At 35.1% G+C, this 20341-nt stretch overlaps 2 protein-coding genes across 6 annotated transcripts; one reads left to right on the forward strand and one right to left on the reverse strand.

The window, feature by feature from the left end:
* Window positions 1-1313: 1313 nt before the first annotated feature.
* 5PTASE13 (Endonuclease/exonuclease/phosphatase family protein) lies at window positions 1314-8935 on the reverse strand. Of its 3 annotated transcripts, XM_022283327.2 has the most exons (11): window positions 7714-8927; window positions 7039-7291; window positions 5438-6245; window positions 4793-4917; window positions 4551-4635; window positions 3831-3996; window positions 3688-3728; window positions 3314-3581; window positions 2985-3108; window positions 2544-2904; window positions 1314-1995 (listed from the first exon to the last, which is right to left on the reverse strand). In XM_022283327.2, the coding sequence occupies exons 1-11, from the start codon at window positions 8507-8509 to the stop codon at window positions 1726-1728; spliced, it is 3297 nt and encodes a 1098-aa protein (XP_022139019.1). In that variant the 5' UTR covers window positions 8510-8927; the 3' UTR covers window positions 1314-1725. The 3 variants fall into 3 exon arrangements, with proteins under 3 accessions (XP_022139019.1, XP_022139018.1, XP_087973716.1); XM_022283326.2 differs by having other exon boundaries at window positions 3688-3996; window positions 7714-8930; XM_088117590.1 differs by lacking the exon at window positions 1314-1995 and having other exon boundaries at window positions 2765-2904; window positions 2981-3108; window positions 7714-8935.
* Window positions 8936-14786: 5851 nt separating this feature from the next.
* LOC111010209 (uncharacterized) lies at window positions 14787-19678 on the forward strand. 3 transcript variants are annotated; one of them, XM_088117592.1, is made up of 7 exons: window positions 14787-14994; window positions 16056-16143; window positions 17755-17827; window positions 17926-18019; window positions 18368-18481; window positions 18563-18617; window positions 18777-19678. In XM_088117592.1, the coding sequence occupies exons 3-7, from the start codon at window positions 17773-17775 to the stop codon at window positions 19242-19244; spliced, it is 786 nt and encodes a 261-aa protein (XP_087973718.1). In that variant the 5' UTR covers window positions 14787-14994; window positions 16056-16143; window positions 17755-17772; the 3' UTR covers window positions 19245-19678. The 3 variants fall into 3 exon arrangements, with proteins under 3 accessions (XP_087973718.1, XP_087973717.1, XP_022139252.1); XM_088117591.1 differs by having other exon boundaries at window positions 16056-16114; XM_022283560.2 differs by lacking the exon at window positions 16056-16143 and having other exon boundaries at window positions 14908-14994.
* Window positions 19679-20341: the final 663 nt, after the last annotated feature.

Below are 20341 nucleotides of genomic sequence, written 5' to 3' on the forward strand. Positions count from 1 at the left end.
CAATAATACATTGGACTTTTGGTTATTAACCTATGTTTAAACTAATTGACCTATGATCATGTGGCAATTATACGATCACCATTTTCGCTCCATTCCTTAATTTGAGAAATTGGGATCGGATTCGGTGACTCAAAATGAAGGAAGACTTTTGAAAGATTTTGAAGCCTTCGTTGACGTTGGCATTAAAATTTTCATTGTTTATTAAGCTTTTCTTTTTTTTTTATTGTCAGTCATCTTATTATTGTACTATTCCTTTGTTGTTTTTTTTGTTTCAATGATAAATCTATCTAACTAGCCACAGAACCATGAAACATCAGTGTACTAAATTTTTATTAATATATTATATTTCTATATGTTCAGTGGTTTTGATATGGACACAAGAGGTGAATGATATCTCATATGGACCTAATATTATTAATAAAAAAGGTTAACTTACTTTAAAAGGATTTAACACTTATTTATTAATTTAGATATTTTTAATGAATTTCTTGATCTTTATGTTCTTCCGAGATTATTCATCAACATCAATTTTTTTTCGATATTTTTATCAACATTTTCATAAAATTGAGACCTTAAAGTTTTCGTTGATTATCGAATTAAAATCTTGTGTGAGACAGCTCTTTAAGAATAGTCATGCTTCTGTTTGCTTTTGTACCCTCTTACGTCTTGAAATCTGAAATTTGTAGATCAATATGATAATTTTCTGTAATAAAACATACTCTTTACAAAATGAAATGAGCTTGTTCAATAAATAATTTCTTTACATTCCTTTTTTTTCTTTTTATCAATATGAAAAGGTTATGGAACCTTAGCCTATTTTATTTTATATTTGAATAGAGCAAATGTAACTAGATAAACTCGCTCTCCAAAATTTAAAACTAAAATCCAGATGATTTTAAAACAAACTTCTAAGAAACATCGCAAAAGTGTTCGTTCGTTTGTTTTTTTTTTTTTTTTTGGTACAATTATTGACAAGTACAATAGAGTTAATTCAAGCAAAAGTGTTCAAAACTGATTAAACCTATTCAATTCCGTCAATTTAAAATGCCATTCTTAGTTAATTTGTTTTTCTAAAGTATAAAATTGAAAAAATTGCTGGTCAATTCAGTTCAGTTTAGCTACGGTTTCAACCAGTTCTTAGCCAAGCAATTGAATGGATTGGCTCAATTTTCAAAAGAACGATTTCAACTAGTTAAATGAACCGATACGTCGGTTTTGGCCAAAAAGGAACCTGCTTGCACTCGAGCATCTATTGCAGTAACACATCGAGTTGAGCTAAATCAATTAGAAGTTTACTATCTCAGAGTCTCAAATGGCAAAATTGGTGAAAAACTTTAACAGAAAAAAAGGGGCAGTAGGAGATATCTCACTAATTGTGCAGATAACCAGTTCTATGCCTTTTGAATCTCTTTGTACAATCTTGAAGCAAAAATGATCTATAAATTACAGTTATCTTTTTTACTGGAGAAAGAATCTGAGAATTTGAGTGTAATGTGAGCATAGTGGCACCTGTACTAAGATGGGGACTAAAACAGTTACCAGGCTATTTATTTACATAAAAGATGCATACTGGTTATAGCTAAAGTAGCAAAATATCCCTCAGCAATTCGATTTCCTAAGAGATGTTGAAAATACGCAATTACCTAACTCGTAGTATCATCGGTCTCTCGAGCGTAGGAAGCTAGGGACCAAATCAGAAAAATCGCTAAAGAATCAAAGAATCTTTTAAGCTTTTTTGGTGCTGCTGGATTTAGAGTCAACGCGGAGTGTCTTGTTTGAGAAGCAATGGCGCACGCGGACGTTGTGATTGTGTGATCGTGTCGAGCAACTTCCACGTATAGTGACAGTTAACATAACCTCCTTATCTCGTGTGTCTTCGCACCACCAGTTTTGTGGGATGCCATCAACAAACTCTTCCAGGGTGTGGGATTCTTCATGGTGCACCGATATCTCGACAGATTGTTCGGGTTTAATTATTCCTGCAGCTGGTGTTACCTGCAGTTAAAATGACACAAGAGTAAGAGAAACATTCAGGGAAGAAAGGCTCATTGTGATTTGTACAATCATATTTTAGAAGGGACACCATAGAACTTCCAAAAGGGGGCCAAAAAAAAATCCTGGCAGGAGCCTAATGCATTGGAGCTGCCTTAAATGTAAAGGGGACCGACCCGACCGCGTATATAATTTGAATCATTGATATCTAACAATATGAGGTTTAAATGTCCTAAAATTAGTTGCATTCTTGTCATATTGCAGGAATCCAGGAGAACCATGAACATAATGTAAACTATGCAATACTCAGCTGGATGTTGGATAAAGAAACAAAGTGTGTTATCAAGCATCATTATAAATCCTCTACAAAACCTAGTTATCCTTCCATTCACTTGATCGGATAAGATCGGTCCAAAACCAAATTTCTATATGCTGTTGTGTCTGTATTCTTTCTCTAGATATGGTAATTGGTAATGGTACCCAGGCCAAGAATGGTTTGGTTTCTGAAAATTGCATTGGCATTTACATCTAAGAGTCATAAGACAATATACCTCAAGCCACCGAGGAAAGCCAAAGGCGCCTCTTGGATGATAATCGCGCTCATTGCCTTCTTCCTTGACAGTGGATTGACCTTCGGAGATAATTTTAAAAGTAGCCACATCTTTCACGCATTTGTTGGTTATGGAGAAAACAGATGTCTCCTGGTTTTGCAGAACTATAGTGTCGGTGCTGAGAATGGTTTCCGGAATGTATAACAACTCCTCAAAAATAGATTTCACTTTCTCATTAGTCTTAATAATATCCCCGAACTCTTTTCTCCTTACTGACCTATCAGCATGGGAAATCTTAATATTGAATTTACATCTGACAGGTTTGTGATCACTGTCAGTCACTTCCATGACCGCTTCGTACCTGTGGGTGCATAGAAGTCTCAGAACCAAAAAAATTATGATTGGAAACAACAGAAAACTGCTCCAAAAGCACATACTCACAATAAAACAGATGATACTACAGGGCATTCTAAAGTACTATCAGACGCTGGAGCATATCGATTGTCGCGATATATTACTCTGTCACACCAGGCAGGAATTCGTTTCTTCTCGCCAGCATCGTATCCTGGAAAAGGTATATGAAGAATGTTGACAAATTTAACCACAAATAACATGATGAACCTATTGAGGGAATTATTGATCAGATTCATAAACATGAATGATAATTGATAGATTGCTGAATTTGTTTAGATGGAAACTTCCCCGATCCTATACTTTAAATCCAAACCACCAGTAGTTGGAAAGATCTGATGCTTTCCATAGCCGTATACCTGCTAAGCCGGGCCGGTGCCTTTCAAACTTGTACGTTGGAGGGAATCTAATGAGTGCCTCACGCATGCCTTGGAAAACTTTCCCAGCTTTCATCTCAGCCCTAAGCTGATCTTTTTCCCTAAGCCAGTCAAAGCATCTCTGGGAAACAAAGTCTCGTGCTTCATCATACGATATACCAAAGAGCCGGTAATTGAAATCACCAAGAAAAACAACCATGTCGGCATCAGATAACTCGGGCTTTGGTTCTTCAGTATTGACAGCTGGAACCTAAATTGACAATTGCATGTAACACTAGCAAGAGATAACCATAGTGGGTGGTAATAAAAAGGAAAGTAACAAATAAATGCTGATGTATTAAACACCAAAGACGTACATTTGTAGCCCGAAGCGTATGAACAGAAGTTGAAACACCAGCTGCAACAGAGAGGGCCAACGGCAAGCCAGAAGAGTAAAGCAGCCAAAATAAATATGTGGAGAAGGCAAGAGAGCAAGACAAAAACAGGTATGGCACCATACCAGCTGCAGTATTTAGAAGGTTAGATGACCGGTTGAAGACCATGTTTCGATAGATGTGGTCAAAATCGGCATTACGACGGTTTACTGCTTCCAAGTGTGCAGCCAAGTGACAGTTCACAAAGCATATTATCCTATCATAGACTCTGATTCTCAAACCTACACCTCCCTGTTGGATCAGTTTTAACCAAGTCATATATTGGGAACCGGTGACCACGTGAAAAACAAAAACTGATGACTAAAAGAAGTCAATTCAATAATTGAAGCATCTCTACGAACCAAACCACTGCAATCTCAAAGGGAAAATGAAATGTCGAAGTAAAAAAGATAAGACCTAAAATATTCCAATGCTTCATCATTGTCACTCTCTAACAACAAGTTTACATACAATAACCCTGATGTTTAAAATTATCAACACATGTCAACTTGATAAATTTAAGGCCGCTTAATTAGACTTCTTTCAAAGTCAGAGCACTCCACAAACATTCAGTTTCAGGGAACCTTCAAAGATGTCTGACAACGGTCAGATTTGATAGTTCTACAGCCACTTCAGGGTGCACAAAAAGCAGATTATTCAAGATATTATAATTAAGTACATTTTAAGGAACTGATGATCTGAGGAGAGGAAGAGACAGTTTTTCTGTTTTCTTATCTGGTCGATGGAAATAGTAATTACTAATTTTCATATATGAAAACTAACAAACTTCTGAAAGATAAACAAACCTTATTACCGATTGCACGACCAAAACCACAAGGAACTGCTCCAGCATCAACATCTCCAACATGTGTTCTAAGATTTTTCTTCACCCTGACATTAAATATCAACATATGCAATTAGAAAGTAATCCGTACAAATATGTGAGAAGTAACATAGAATTCCAATTAGCTGGTATGGTAGAACTGACAACTTATTCAAGATATTACAAAAGAATTTCTAAATATAATGTTCAAATTACAGTGCCTACCAAAGAGAAATAAGCAAGCCAGCCAGTTGCCTGGAACCCATTCGTTCAAAAGTTGTCCCCTCCTCCAAGGCTTTTCCAATGGTATCCAGCCACCATTGTCCCACTGCACTGCCTTCAAGTCCTACCTGCAGTTTACATAATGTAATTAGGCAACAATTGTTTTTTCTTTTTCATTTTCCCTTTTCTGGCAAAGGCAGCAAAACTTGGATGCCTGTAAAAGCATGTGTATAAAGAACTTGAAGGATGATAAAATCGTTAATAATCAGAATGTCAACCAGTTATCATGCAGGTGAGAAATACACATGGCAATAATGGAACAAAATTGTTCACAGCTAAGAAACATAGATAAAATGAGAACAATACATACAAGTCATTAGTAAAGAATTTGATTCTTAGTAAGTTCCATCATAAAGAATTTGATTTCAAAAGTTAGCTAAATATTTCGTCATCACAAGCTTAACATCTCGAAGATTACAAGCTTTAGGGTTAGTTGATAAAAAAGGATTCAATTTCTTCCGAATGAAATCTCCGTTATTGATCCACCTAAATCATGATGTTAGAAACATAGATTCTCAACCCTGGTGAGGGACATGCTTAACAACAATCAGACTTCAATACACCATCAAAAAGTGCAGAAGACCTTACAGTTTCTTTTGCAGCAGACATGGCAAGGAAACCTGCACCCATCTCTACTTCCTGCAATCCAACTACAACAATGCCAACATCCGAGACAGCAGAACCCAACCATGCCATCAGTGCTTCATGAGAGGCTCTTCCTTGTCCAACATTCCATGTGCCAACCAGCATTTTGACATTTTGTTTTCTTGTGTATGACGTCTCTCTGGCAGCCAGTTCTGTTCGTACTATGTTATCAAGAGGTCCTGGAGAAGTCATGTTCCATCCACGAATTCCACCATGGCTAGCCAAGCTAAAAACATATCCTGCACCAACAGCCATTTTTAGCACAGGGCTACTATGAGCAACCCATCCTGCAACTAGGTTTCCCTCAAGATCCACTATTTGGATAACTCCACTCACATAACCCACATACATCCGTGTCCCAAAAGCACAGAAGCACTGGACAGAATAAGGGTGGTGGTTAAAATCTTGCAACCGGTTTCCATTTCCATCCCACTGCACTAACATGCCATTCGTACATCCACTCCAAATCATGCCGTCCTTGGCCATCACTATTGCCTCTACTCTCTTCATATCTTCTGTAAATGCCCCTGCTCCCTTTGCAACCCGACGAACAGCATCTGCAGCTCCCATTATAGCATTTCGTGACCTCTGGAGAAAGCCCTGTGGTTTTTCTTTTTTGGATGTGGAAACAAATTTAACTTTCATCTCATCTTCCACTGCTTGATCTTGAGGGGATGTTAGCATATCAACTCGAGTCTCAGTCTGACCTTCGACATTAAAAACTTTTACAAGCTCCCTTGATTGAGCATCCCTGTAGCGTAAAAAGTTAGAATGGAGCTCATTTCTTTCTCTCTTTCTTACACACAATTTGGAACGTTCTAAAGAAAAGAAATGGGATAAAATGTGGGTTTTCATTCATAATGTTTGTTCACTTCTAAAATGCTAATTATTAAACAATAAGACAATTCTACTTCCCTAAGTGGAGAAAGAAATCCATTTTACAAAATAAGTAGTTCTTTCCTCTATCAACCGATCAACAAGGCACAAAAAAGATTAAACAAACACAATGGTGGGGCTAAACAACACGTCTGCATGAATAAGCGATAGAACAGTGATTTTTATTATTGTTATTAAATGATTGTTTGGCATCGCAATGTAAACTCAATTGTCAACTCTTTTAGCTTGCCATTAGTTCTCAAATGTTTTAGCTTATAATTCTCTTTTCTTTTCCTTTTTTTTTTTAACTTTACAATAACTCCTATTCCTTTTTCATACACTCATTAAAGAATTCGGTCATACCCTCGCAAATGAAAAATTTACAGAAGTAACAATGATGTGAATGTTTCCACACTTATATTAGTTTAGAGGGTGGTGTGGGATAAGAAAAATGATGAAATAAGTCAATCATGCTGCAACACTTATCTGAATATAAAGTTGAGGGTATAAATTAAAACAACCATATTAATTCAAGGGTAAAAATTGCATTTTCCCCCAATATATATTGATTAATTAAGATTATTTTCACAAAAGTTTTTAGATTTGATATTACCATTGAACTACAATAGCCTAACAGAGAATTATATATATCTGAAGTGAATAACTACCACAGTGAGAATGATAGAGCCCCAGCACACCAAACTTTGGCTCTAACATTGTCGGATACCAAGCACTTTACGTCTTGAGAAGATATACTACAAACACCATTGACTGTTACTTGGCTCCTGAGGTCAATATATGACCTCTCTACAAGTAAAGCAGCCATGTGCCTTTCCCCTGATGAAAGACAAAGAGATTTTTCAATTGCTTCCCATGGCCAGACCTTAATAATACCACCCTCAGCGCCTGACCACAGATCACCTGTGAAATCAAAGTGAATATAGTAAGTCAAAATCAGTAGACGAAAAGTTGCTTGTAACTCGTAATACCTTTTAATCACATTAATTGGTCTATAGAATAAGGTATTTCATACGAAAAGTGAAAAATGGTGGTATTATGAATCTAAGATCTTCAACCCCAGTCTTTTCCATAGTAAAACTCATATTGAAGAAATACCAGATGGGGTGTGGGATCATTTGATTTCTCCCATTCCTACATTCATGTCATCACTAAAATTTCCTGGTTTTTTTTGTCGAATTTCTAGGACAAAGAAAATCATAGCACACTATAGAAATTTGCAAATATTTAGGACTAACAGTGGACAATAAAATAGTCAGTCGAGTGGCCTCTCATTTTCCAATTTTAACATGCCCCTTTTGACTTTTCTTGGGAAAACCGCTTACCGTAAGAAGTTATGGTCATGGCAAGAACGGGACCGCGATGGGCTTGCCATGAAAGCCCCTCCTTGAAAGGCATATCATCCGCAGACTGATCCATCTTCCATGATCTGATCTTCCCATCCTTATGTCCACTCCACACCAATCTATTTCCATTGTCAATAATCAAACACATGGTGGGCGAGGTGTTGGTGGATTCATAAAAAGGGGCAGCATCTTCATCGCCCCTTCTCACCCTCCCGCCCAGTCCACTACCAGGTTCATACGCATCCTCAATATTCCAGAACCTCACCCCACACTCCTGCCCAGCCCACAGCTGCGTCTCTGTACACGCGATGTTCCTCAAGAATTTCCCGACCTGCGTCTCCCTCAATGGGTGTGGCCTCAGCTCCAGGCACGTCGGGCGGCCAGGATGAACGGCGGCGCGAATTGGAACCTTGAAAAAACCCGTCGTGCCACCGCTCCCGACGAACTCCGCCAATGCCTGCGATTGCCGAGAGTCATCGATACCTCCGCCGCCGTCCATACAGAGATTCTGGTCCAATCTCTGCGAGAGAAATTCATCACCTCCAACAGCCGACGACGTCGAATAGGGAAGAAAATCATCATCAGAAGAATCATAATACGACTCCATAACCTTTGGAATCTGGTCCTCATCCAGACTATGCTTGCGTATCTGGTGACGCTTCTGATCGGATGCAGCTCGAAGCTGCTGACTGTAAGAATGAGCCTTCCGAGGAGGAGGGACGGAGCTCAACCCCGCCAACGCCTCCCGATCATCATCTTCAATCCGATCATCCATAACAAAGCTTAATCCCCAAATGGGTCAGAACCAAAATGTAAATGCGAATGATGTAGAATGCGGAAAAACTCAGGAGAAAGAGAGAGAGATGGAGATTTGGGAAAAGGGAAAATGGGAGAGAGTGGAAACTGAAACGACGATCCGGAAGAGAAGGAGGAGAGAGATGAAATTGGTTGAAATTGAAACATGGAGGATTGAATTGGTAGAGAATTGAACGATTCTGCGAAGAGCGGGAACTGAGGCGGAACTTCACTGGATCCATCGGACACCATTTCTTCCACCAACCGACCGGAACTTCCTCCATTTCCATTTTTTTTTCCCGTCGCTTAATCCATTTTCTTTTACCTTAAATTTCATTTTTCCAATACCTTTTTTTTTCAGATTGTTTTTAAATTATTTCCTCTTCGAACTTTTTTTTTCAACTTAAATTTTATTTTAATCTTCTGTCTAAGCATAGTTGAATCAATTAATATATATATTTGGATCAAAAAGTTTTTGATGCTTGTAATCAATTGCATTTAATAAATTATTTAATATAAATTTATATTATAAATTTCTTTTGTTCATTGAAAACAGAACTCAAGTAATAGTTTAGTGGTTACGATGTTTTTATTTTTTCTAAAATATTGGTTTGAATTACCTACTCTTATATCTTTTATATGATATTCTAAAAACTAAGTGCATGAAATAAATATTTGAAGTTAATTGCTAATAGATGTATGTCAGATTTAGAAACCTCTAATTCTTTTGTAAAATAGTTATTGAAATAAATTATAAACAATGACTAAATAATACTATTAACTATATTTTTTTCTAGTAAAATTATTCGAACTATTTTATATATCAGTTTAAGTAAGTTAGATGGTTTACACAAGTTATCAAGATCGGTAATTAAAAAGACTATCAGTATCTTCTACTATCCTTCCTGAACAATTGACCATTTGATTTGTTTTGAAATAATATTCCAATTGGTAAAAGAATGATATAGATTTTATTACTAGAAATACCAAGTTTAGTATAGTCATGCTTGAAACCAACAGAAGAATAATTTTGGGGAATTATGGCAAAGTATATTGTAGATGTCATAACTTCTTCTTTATTTCTTTCTTCTTCTTCTTCTTCTTTTTTTTTTTTTTTGAAAAAGATGTCATAATTTCTTATGTAGACATAAATGTTATGTGTATAAACGGATAAAATAGACAATGATAACAATTTTTTTTGTTATTTTTTTAGTATGATAATAAAATTTTAGTTAAAATACTAGTTTAGTCCCCGTATTTTCAGTTTTAGTTCATTTTAGTCCTTATATTTTTACAATTTTCATTTTAATACATGTACCTTCAATTTTTTGGTTTATTTTAGTCTCTGTACTTTGAAAATGTTAATTGTGATCTCGTGTACTTTTTAAAAGTGACCGTTTTGGTCCTTTCATTTCATTTTAAATCTTATTTTTTCTATCACAATTTCAACACCACATTACAATCAATATATTTTTTAAAATGTAAACATTACTTTATACTAAATAGTTTTCCTTATGTAAAAAGTTTATGTTAAAATCTTGCGAAGAGGGGGTTAAAATGATCCATTTTTAAAAAGTAAAAGTATATACACCAAAATAAACAAAGTTAAAAGTATATAGACCAAAATGAACATTTTCAATATACGGTAACTAAAATTAACCAAGACTAAAAGTACAGACGGAAAAGTATTTTAACCTAAAATTTTTAAATAGATACCTTTATTAAAAACTGTTTTACCAATAACGAGCTACAAAAAAGAAAAGGGTAATTTTTCTAGAGCAATGAATGAGATCTTTTTTTCCAATATGGTCTATGGTGTTAATATAAGTTAGAGTTCTTTGTGCGATATTTAGTGCAAAAAGAAAAAAAAAATATCAAATTTACCATATGAGATTCAATTTCCCAATCTGGATTGGAATTTCCACCAGTTTTGTATTTAACAAAATTTGAGATTAAATTTTAAATTAATGTAGGACCCACAAAAATTTCGAACTAAAGGATAAATTAATAATAATAATAAGATAGCTAACTATATCCGAAAATAATTATAAAAAATAATCCTCTTTTTTCTTTTTTTCTTTTTTAGTACAAGAATAATCCTCTTTCTTCATAATCTAGGGTTTTCAAAGGTCGACTTTCTTTATGTGTATTTAATAATAAATCTTTGTAATATCGAAAATTAGAAATGTTGGTCCTCATATTATATTCTTGAAAAGTAGTGAGAGACCCACTAAAATAAAAGAATGAGAATATAATTCTCTATCTTTCTCAAAGAAATTAATGAATTGATAGGAATGGTTTTCAAATCTTAACATGGGTTCCACAAATTGGAGATCAATCTCTATTCCTTGACAAATTTAGAAAGCAAAGGACAATTGGAATGAAATATAATTATTTTCAAATATGACCTTAAAGGAAGGTGTGAGCAGACTAATACATGATCCTACTTCGTATGATAAGTTAACTACGGTGAAATAATTTCGAGAGAGAGACATTTTCTCATTTTTCGAAGAAAAAAAGTACTCTACCATCTATATTATGAGTGAAATAAAGCATCGATCTACGAACAAACTATAGAAAAGTTAAGTAAGACAACTCCAATTAAGCAAATGCTAAAACTTAAAAACAATATAAAAAGTCGAGCCATGAGAATCTAGTACACAGGTTGCACATCGTGATCTCCGAGGGGGTTTGGGGAGAAGCGTTGGCTATTGAGTGGAATACGCGAAGTTTGTAAGTGTAGATCCATGATGAGTTCGAGAGGCAGAACCACATCAACCGAGCAGCCTGTGGGATAGTCCTAAAGGGCTAACCAACCTATGAGATCAAGGGCTAAGCCTCAAAGTCCCTTGTGCCCAAGACATAACTAGATGAGCTCTCAAAATTAATCTCCTCTCCCTTCTTTTGAAGGTCTAAGATTTCAAGAATTAAAATATATATATATAGAAGATTTCATCATATTTTTCCTTTTATAAATAAACAGGAAAAAATCTCATAATCAAAGTACGTTACAAAATCTTAATTTTTGTTAAGCTCAACACAAACTTGAATGTAGCTTAAGCATCAAAATTTGTATCTAACACCACACCAATATGGATTCTTTTATGTTTTGCATGTTCTATCAAATCCAATTGCTACAACTTTGATAATTCTGCTAGGTCAGTATTATGCATTAATTGTAACGAAAACGAAAAGAACAACAAAGTTGAAGCAAGAGAGAAATGGTATAAAGGAAGAACTTCTATTGAATTGAGAATCGATACAAGTATTTATAGAAAAAGTAAATAACCGACCACTAACCCACTACCTAAGCCACTGCCCTTCAAATTCTCTCTAAATCAACACTACAACTCCACTAAGTCACTAACCTATAAACTTCATGTATTTTAACAAAGAGTTCAAATTCGATTTTTTCTTTCTCGAATCTACCCATCACTATTTATGCAAAGTTCAAAAGACTAGAAAAATAATAAAACAAAAATATTCAAAGTTAAGAAGACAAAAAAAAAAGAAACAAAAAACAAAATATAATGCACGACAAAAAATAAAATAATTTTAAATATATAAAACAAACAATAAATTAAAAATTAATTTAAAGTAAATAATAAACAAACAAGAACAACAACCAAACGTGTGAGGCATTCATAAGTTTCAAGGACACTGACTTGGGAACCATTCATCTGCACGATTACCAAATCATACGACATCGTTTTCCTTTTTCCTTTTTGATTTTTGATTTTTGATTTATGATTCTTTTTTATTTTTTCTTTAAATTTCTGGAAACGGATATTCGATATCCGATTGAAAAACCATAGCCATCATCATAACTTTAGCATATAGCAATTTACAAAGTACTAATCCTTTTACTTTTTTGTTTTTTCCGTTTCCTTTCCCTTTAATTTCGGAATAATAACACTTAATTTTAGAATACTTGAAATCTGGCCCCGTGGATCATCTTAGAAATTCGAGCCTCTTTGGAAGTTATTCTTTAAATTTTGTTTTATTATATGCTTTTTAATGGAAAATAATTAAAAAAAATTCTTTCTTTCTTCTCCTTCTTCTTCTTTTTTTTTTTTAATTCAATATGAGATGGGATCTATCAACTTTGAAGATCTTATTTAATACACAATTAGCATTTCTCTTTCTTTCAAAAAGTTGTAATGTGGTTTTGATGTATAAATTTTTGTCAATTTTCTTCAGAAATAATTTTAGTCTTTAGTGTTTTCGAATCTTTGTGGTATATGAAGTTTTATTTTTTATCGACGGATTATTTTGTGTTATTGATAATATGATGTAACATTATGTTTACTATTTATACCTCATATCTAAAGTGTCATTTTTAATCTCCATCAACGGAAACTTCTTCCTCTTCCATTCCCTTCCATGATCTCGAGTTGAAGAAAATAATAAGGGATCGTTATACATGCTCGATGTAGAAAGAGATAGTTTAGATGAAGAAATTTGAGAAAGAAAGGACATGAAAGAGATAGTGAGGCATCACGAGAGAAGTTGGTTTAAAAGAAATTACGAAAGAAACAACCAGAAGCCAATGGATCAAGGCCAATAGGAAGCGAAACTCGAGGAAAAAAGCCCAGACCAAGCGGTCCTGTAGGCATGATTGTTGAAGGTCAGGACCTCGGGAAAAGGATGTAGGACTAAACGACACGGTAGCAATAAGGAAATGATTTTACGCCCGCACGACCTACTAGAATCCCAATTTACACTATGGTTGATGGTATAGCTGAAATTTGGGAAGATACGATATCAAGTGCTTTCCCGTTATTTGAAGGGAATGAGAACTCTTCAAGAGATAAGCTAATTCCTGACATTTAACACTCATATTGATCTCTTACTCTTTTGACTTTGATCCAAATACTGACTTAGCATCGGAGGGTCACAACTTGAACGACAGTTCCTACATTTGTTTATGACTCCAAAACATAGTGTGACAATTGTACATTTTATAATTAAAAGTAATGTGACATCCAAGGTTATGATATAATATTAAATATAAATGATAGTACGATATGATACTACCTTGTTCATGTTGAGATCTGGTCGAGCAGAGGTGGTGAGATATGACGCGTCAACGACGCTCCCACCTAGTGAGATGCCTACAATCAATCAAATTCAACATCGGTGTAGTGTTCATCCTAAGCACTTTTCATATTACCCTTTAGTTGTCTTTCACCCCTCGTTAATAAAATGTTTCAAATAATCCTTTGTCGATTTTTTTAAGGATTATAGTTGCATTAAAAGTATAAGCACGTTGATTTAGTTCAATCATTGGATCAAAACCAAATTTAAAATTGATTTATGTGACCAAACCGATCATCAAACTTACCAAAATGGAACTAAATTGGTTAAACTAATTAAACCTATTCAAAACTGAACCTAATCAAATATTATTTTGTAGTTCTATGTTTTAATCGAACCAACATAAAGTATAGCTCAAACAACCAGAAACAACTCAATTTGATCAGCATGTAGTTTTTTCCAAAGTCGACTCAATTTGATTAGCTTTGAAAAATGCTCGGTTAAAATTCGTTTTTTTCTACTACTTGTGTGGCTTGTTAGATCAACATTATGCGATGAATTGAGATCCATTCAAGAAAAACAAAATGTCAATGCCAACAATTTTTTCATTGAATTTAAAAATTAAAAAAGAATCTAATCAAAATAAGTGGATGAATTATTTTTGAGTTTTACATGTTAGGAAAATAAACTTACCGATATTTATTATTATTATCTTTTATCACAACGTGTGAGATGGAGATTCAACTCACGAGATCTATAATCGAAAATAAGTGCTTAAGTCAATTGAACTATGCTCAGTTAGCCACCAATATTTATTATTAAATCAACCCAATTGAATTGATTTACCGTAACATCAACAATTTTGACTTGAAAATAAAAAGGTTAGAAAGTACAAATAAAAATACTAAAATTCAATATTTTTCCTTAAAAAATCTGCTGTTATATTTGGAGCGTTCCAACTCATTTATGATTGAACTCAAAAAATGGAAAAAGACAGAAATTTTTTTTATTTATATTTATATTTAATTACCAGAAAATCTGAACCGTTAAAATAAATCTAAACAATAAAAATCCCAGTCTTGAAGAGGAGTTGCGTTTTCCTTTCCAGGTCATCAAATTAGGGTATTTTAGTCTTTTCGGTCACAAACAATTGAGCTACTTTTGCAATTTTTAGATTTCTGGGTTCGATTTCTAATTTCTTCATCGTAGAGCTATTTATGATAAAAACCCTAAATTCTCCTGGATCTGAGAAGATTGCTTCGGTAGATTTCTGTGTTGATTGTCCATTGATCGCATTGACAATCGAATTTTGCTGAAGTTTTTGGCAATTTTTCAGCTGTTGTTTCTTCATTTTTCATATTTTTTAATCCCTTTGAATGTCTCGAATCTGACGCCATGAGGAAGAAGCTCGATACCCGCTTTCCTGCTGTAAGTTCGTTATTCATTTTTTTTCGTGGTTTTCTTTCGATCGGTTTGATAATCCTGTTCGGTTTCTAATGAATTGAAGGGGCTAATTGTTTCGTTTGTTAATTTCTGCTATTGCGAAGAGATCGTGGCGTACAATTTTGTCCGATAACTTGTGCATTATTTTTTCTAATTTTCTCTGCTTCTTATTTTCATTATCATCTGGTCGGTATCGTGCAACGTTTTGACGAATTCCAGATATAAAATGAATTCTTGGTGTATTTCTGATATGACGAGAATTTTCCTTTTCATGTATTCCATTACTTTGTCTGTGTCAATTAAGTTAACTCTGTAGTTTTGTTCATCTGCAACTTGTCCCGCTTTATTCATATTATTAAATATATGGATCCATTACCGTGTAACCTTGTGAAATGAGTTTATTTACATCATGTCTTTGGCTGGTTTTGACACAGTGGTGCTTTTAAAACTTGAATTTATGGCTTTTTTGTCCTGGGGTAATACTTAGTGATTAGGCTTGCAAAGGTAGAGTAAATTTCTTTTCTTTTTTCTATGGTCTTGCCAATAGAAAGGGGCTACCAGAAAAGAAAGAGAAAAACAGATTTAAAAAAAGCACATAAATTGTTAATGGTGATTGAGAGAAAAATCTTAGTAACTAGTTACATTAAGAAACTCAAAGTGAGGCAGGGAAGTGAACATCAAACCATCCTCCCACTATTTCTCCTTCTCCGAAATAGCCTTCTGTTCCTCTCTGACCAGACATGCCATGGCATGAAAGAGAGAGTGAATGAAAATCTCATCAAACATAGCAGAACAGCCTTGGAAGAGGAAAAACAACTCCAAGAGCTCAGAAAAAGCTGACCAAAATCAACTTGACAAAAGGGCATAGGGAGAGGATGTGATTATGTTATCGAGATACTAAACCCCAAGAATTAACGCAAACTCTGGCACTTCCTTTCTACTGTACGGTAGATTTGTTGTCCTATGCCAAGAACCAGTTTTCTGTTTCAAACCTTTAAGCATTTGGTCCAAATGGATGTTTATTCCTTCTATTCTGAATTTTTTAGGAGAAAGCTGAACGTGGACAAGAAATTCAGGCGAGGATTAAATTGTTGGGCGCTTCTTGGTGCTTCTACACTCTCTCTAATTGCTTATGTAATTACATTACATTGTGCCAATTGGAGGAGTTTTTTGTATTTTCTTTGGGCTTTGAATGAGTTTATTTCTTGTCTCTCCCTCTTTACGTTTTTTTAACAAGAAACAAACTTCTCATTGAAATAATGAAAGGAACAAAATTCTTCAAAGATACAAACTCTCGAAAGAGTGAAATACAAATAAAATTTAAAAACTCGGAAAGTTGCAAAAAAAACACCCCAATTCGAATAGATCAAACCAGGGGAATAATGTTTAAATAAAGGAGATAAAGAACTCCACTGCGGCCTTGAATTTAACAAGGTCAAAGCGTGCTGAAGGAGGCTGCCTCTTTTCTTCAAAAATCCTCAGATTCCTTTCATACCACACTCGACACTCATACACTAATGCCTTTACTTCATTAAGCCACAGGAGAGAAGCTTTAGGATTCAAAACAGGCCCAAAAGAAGCTGATTCAAGTTATCTGCGATCTCCTTGCCAAAAACCCATGCCAAATTAAATTCTTCTAGCAAAAAATTTCAGCACTGTCTTGCATAGGGTCATCAGAAAAAAAGATGTACCATACTTTCTTCATTGGACAAACAGAAGGCACAGACCGATGTCTCTCCCTCTTTCCCTCTTTCTGTACTCTTCTAACTTCCATCATTCCATTTAAATTATAAATGATGTATATCCGCAAATTTACTTGGATTCTTAGGTCTCTTATTAGATGTCTGTCAATTTGTTTTGTCAATCCTTAGAACTTATCTCGTGACATAAATTGTGCATATTGAAGCCATGCGTATCCTAGATGGCTGCTTTTTGTTTTTACACGTTCGCTATATTCTCACGGTCTCTTATTACACGTTCGCACCTGGGAGAAATCGCCTCGCCTCTCGCCCGGGTGCGCCTCAACAACACTGCAACATACCCTTCTTGGACTGTGGTTTTTTCTATCTTTTTGTATTATTTCACTTTGTTCAATCAAAGCTTGGTTTTTGGTGGGGAAAAAAAATCTCAATGTAGAATGCGAGGACACTTATTCACTTCCAAAGGGTGTTCATCAGTTTCTATTATATTACCATCCATGGTCCCAATATTTTGGGGCCCATGTGATGAATTGTAGCACATTATGCTATGAATTGATACAGAAATAACTAAATGAGTTAATAGTTGGTTCCCTCGCCTTTTGTTAGTAGCGAATCTAGACTGATGTGCAGACATTACCATAGGTAGCTGGATGTTATACTTTGACACTTGCAATTTATTCTATGCTTGCTGTTGGTCGATATAGATTGTCATGTTCATCATTAAGATCTAAAGATTTTTCTTGCTGTTTCTTCTCCTGGCAGTTGTAGTTGAGGATCAAGAGAATCCCCCTTCTATACATAACTAGGCATATTATGGCTTTTGGCTTTTACTTGATGATTCGAGTTGCTGTATATTTGTTATTTGCAAAATTTTAACATATAGGAAATATTCTAAGAGCTCGACTTTTTGGATAATTTGACTCACTTTCTTCAGTTCAACTCTTAGAAAGGATAATTCATCTCAAGTGAACATACTTTAAACTGAACCTGAACTCAGGTTGGATTTTCTGTTTCTTGTTATCTAATGGATAATATAATTTGACAGGCTCGAATTAAAAAGATAATGCAAGCAGATGAAGATGTTGGAAAGATAGCATTGGCAGTGCCCGTTTTAGTTTGTAAGTAAATGTGACAGATATTTAGTAGTCTGCAATGACATGGATGTTCCATATAAGAAATTTATGATTGTCTAATGTTTCTTGAACATGAATACCAGCTAAAGCATTGGAACTATTCCTGCAAGACCTCTGTGATCGTACATATGAGATTACTCTACAAAGGGGAGCAAAGACAATGAATTCATTGCACCTGTAAGAGAACATTTTCACCGACTTATTTTATGAAGTTTTGTGAAAGCCTTGCATTTGAACTCGGGAAATTTACAGTTTATCTTATGTTTTAGATTTTTGCTTCGAATTTACTTTTAGCATCTAACTTATTAATTCCTTGGGTGACCCTACAATATTATTGGTGGTAACTGGTATCATATACATACTCTGTTCCCCCTTCCTCATTTCTTTCCAAAAATCTGATAGTGGTATAGTAATTGGTACCATATACGTACCTTGTTCCCCCTTCCTCATTTCTTTCCCAAAATCTGGTTGTTGTGTTTTTGGATATTGATTTCTCTTAACATTATTTCTGAACCTTTATTACAGAAAGCACTGTGTACAAAGCTATAGTGTTTTTGATTTTCTGAGGGATATCGTTAGTCGGGTTCCGGATTATGGTCATGGTCATTCTGATGGTGCTGTTGATGATAGAAAGAGGAGGTATAATACATTAAAATTTTCCTACTTCTATTTTGTTACAATTGGTATATAACTAAACGTGCTTAATATCTATCCGATCAGGAAACCTCTTGGTGATGAGGGCAATGATTTTGATGAGTTGAAGAAGAGCAAGATGGTAATTATTTTTTCCTCTATTATGTATGGTGACTAAATAGCCTGCCAGAGACTGCATTTTCTTTGACAGAGAATCCAAGGCTTCAGAATTAGTAGTTGCATGTCACTTAAGAGTGCTTCCGGATAGATATAATGATTTCTTTTCCCTTTTTTTCTCCAGCATGACATGAGCCACAGCAGCGGCGGTAGAGGAAGAGGAAGAGGACGAGGACGGGGTCGTGGACGGCCTGCTCGGTCAGCCGAAAGAGACAACTTCCAAACTAACCCTGACGCCGACCCTTGCTCGTCTATAGAGAACAGGAACAAGAACCACCCCAACCCAGATGTGCACATGGATCATCACGTCGAGCCGAGCGAAACATCAAAAGAAGTTGGCGAAGCCAACCAACCTGTCCAAAGTTTTGATCTCAATGCCGACGTCATCGCCAACGGAGACTCCAAGACCGTTGTTGCAGCAGCAGCAGTATCAGACACGCCCGTCGAATCAGCCGGGCCTACTATCACCGAGTCTGAGACTAAAGCCGCGGACGAGTTCGTGGACAAAATGGCAATCGACCCTCTCCAATATGCACATCTGAGCAGCACAAGGGTGGAGGAAGAAGAGGAAGATTATGATGAAGAGGAGTGACCTGGCGGCTGGTCACTGTGAGAAGGTCTGTTCCTTGAAACAAACTACATAGAAAGGAATGAAGGAACGAAAGAGGTCACAGTTTTAAAGTAGACAAAGAAAATAAGAAGAATCATCACAGATTGTAATGCCCCCTATGTAGTTTGTTCATCTGAAAATCGCTTTTTTTTTATAAATGTTCTAAGTATAATCGTTTATCGATCTAACATTAGGTTTGTAGCTGTTGGAAAGTAATAGCTTGTTCATTATGTAATCCATGTGAAGAGTGTTAACCTTTGGGGTAAGGCTAGGTTGTACCTTTTTTTTCCTTTTTTCTTTTTCTGTTCTTTTTTTTTTCTTTTTTTTTTTCTGAGATGTTATATCCATGTCAAACCCTAATTAATTTACTTCAGATTATAGTATTTTAGTTGGGATACCAACAATGCTTAGTTACACTCCATAATCCATCGTTGAAACAACTTGAACACTAAACTCTTTTTCTCAGATTCTCAGATTGTAATCACGAGAAAGGCAAGTTTCAGCTTTTCTTTTTCAATTAAGATGATTAAATTGAGTCGAACTTTTTTTTATTAGAATTTTATCCAACCAAAACTATATGCTTATTCATGCTTTAATAGCCATATAAAGGAGTACTAAAATATTAAAGCTGCGATATTATATCCTTCACAAATATTTTAAATTAGTGAAACCCAACAGGTAATATTTGGTTCTTTTCAAAAATCTTTGTTTGTTCGAAATTTTGGCTTAGTGTTTGTAAGAAAGGTTGGAACATTCTTAAGAAATTGTGGTCAAAATTATAATGAAAACGAAACGGTTATTTAGAAAGGAAAAAAAACACAAATAACCAAAAGAGAACTTTTATTATTTCAAGCTATGGATAAAGTGGAAACTACAAGCCCTACCACAGAAGTCCTTCCAAACCAAGGAAAACTTGCTCCGTAAAACCTTGCATTCTATTTTTCGTGTCTTACCAGCGGCGTACCTCGACTAATCAGGGATCAAAACCTTGCATGTATCCAAACTAGCATGTCCAACCTAATTTGCACGCACCACGACTAATCACGGAACTACATGACCCTACTACAAGATATTAAATT

Source organism: Momordica charantia, assembly GCF_013281855.1.
Source record: "Momordica charantia cultivar OHB3-1 chromosome 9 unlocalized genomic scaffold, Mcharantia_2.0 BLBB01000009.1, whole genome shotgun sequence".
NCBI classification, from domain to species: domain Eukaryota; kingdom Viridiplantae; phylum Streptophyta; class Magnoliopsida; order Cucurbitales; family Cucurbitaceae; genus Momordica; species Momordica charantia.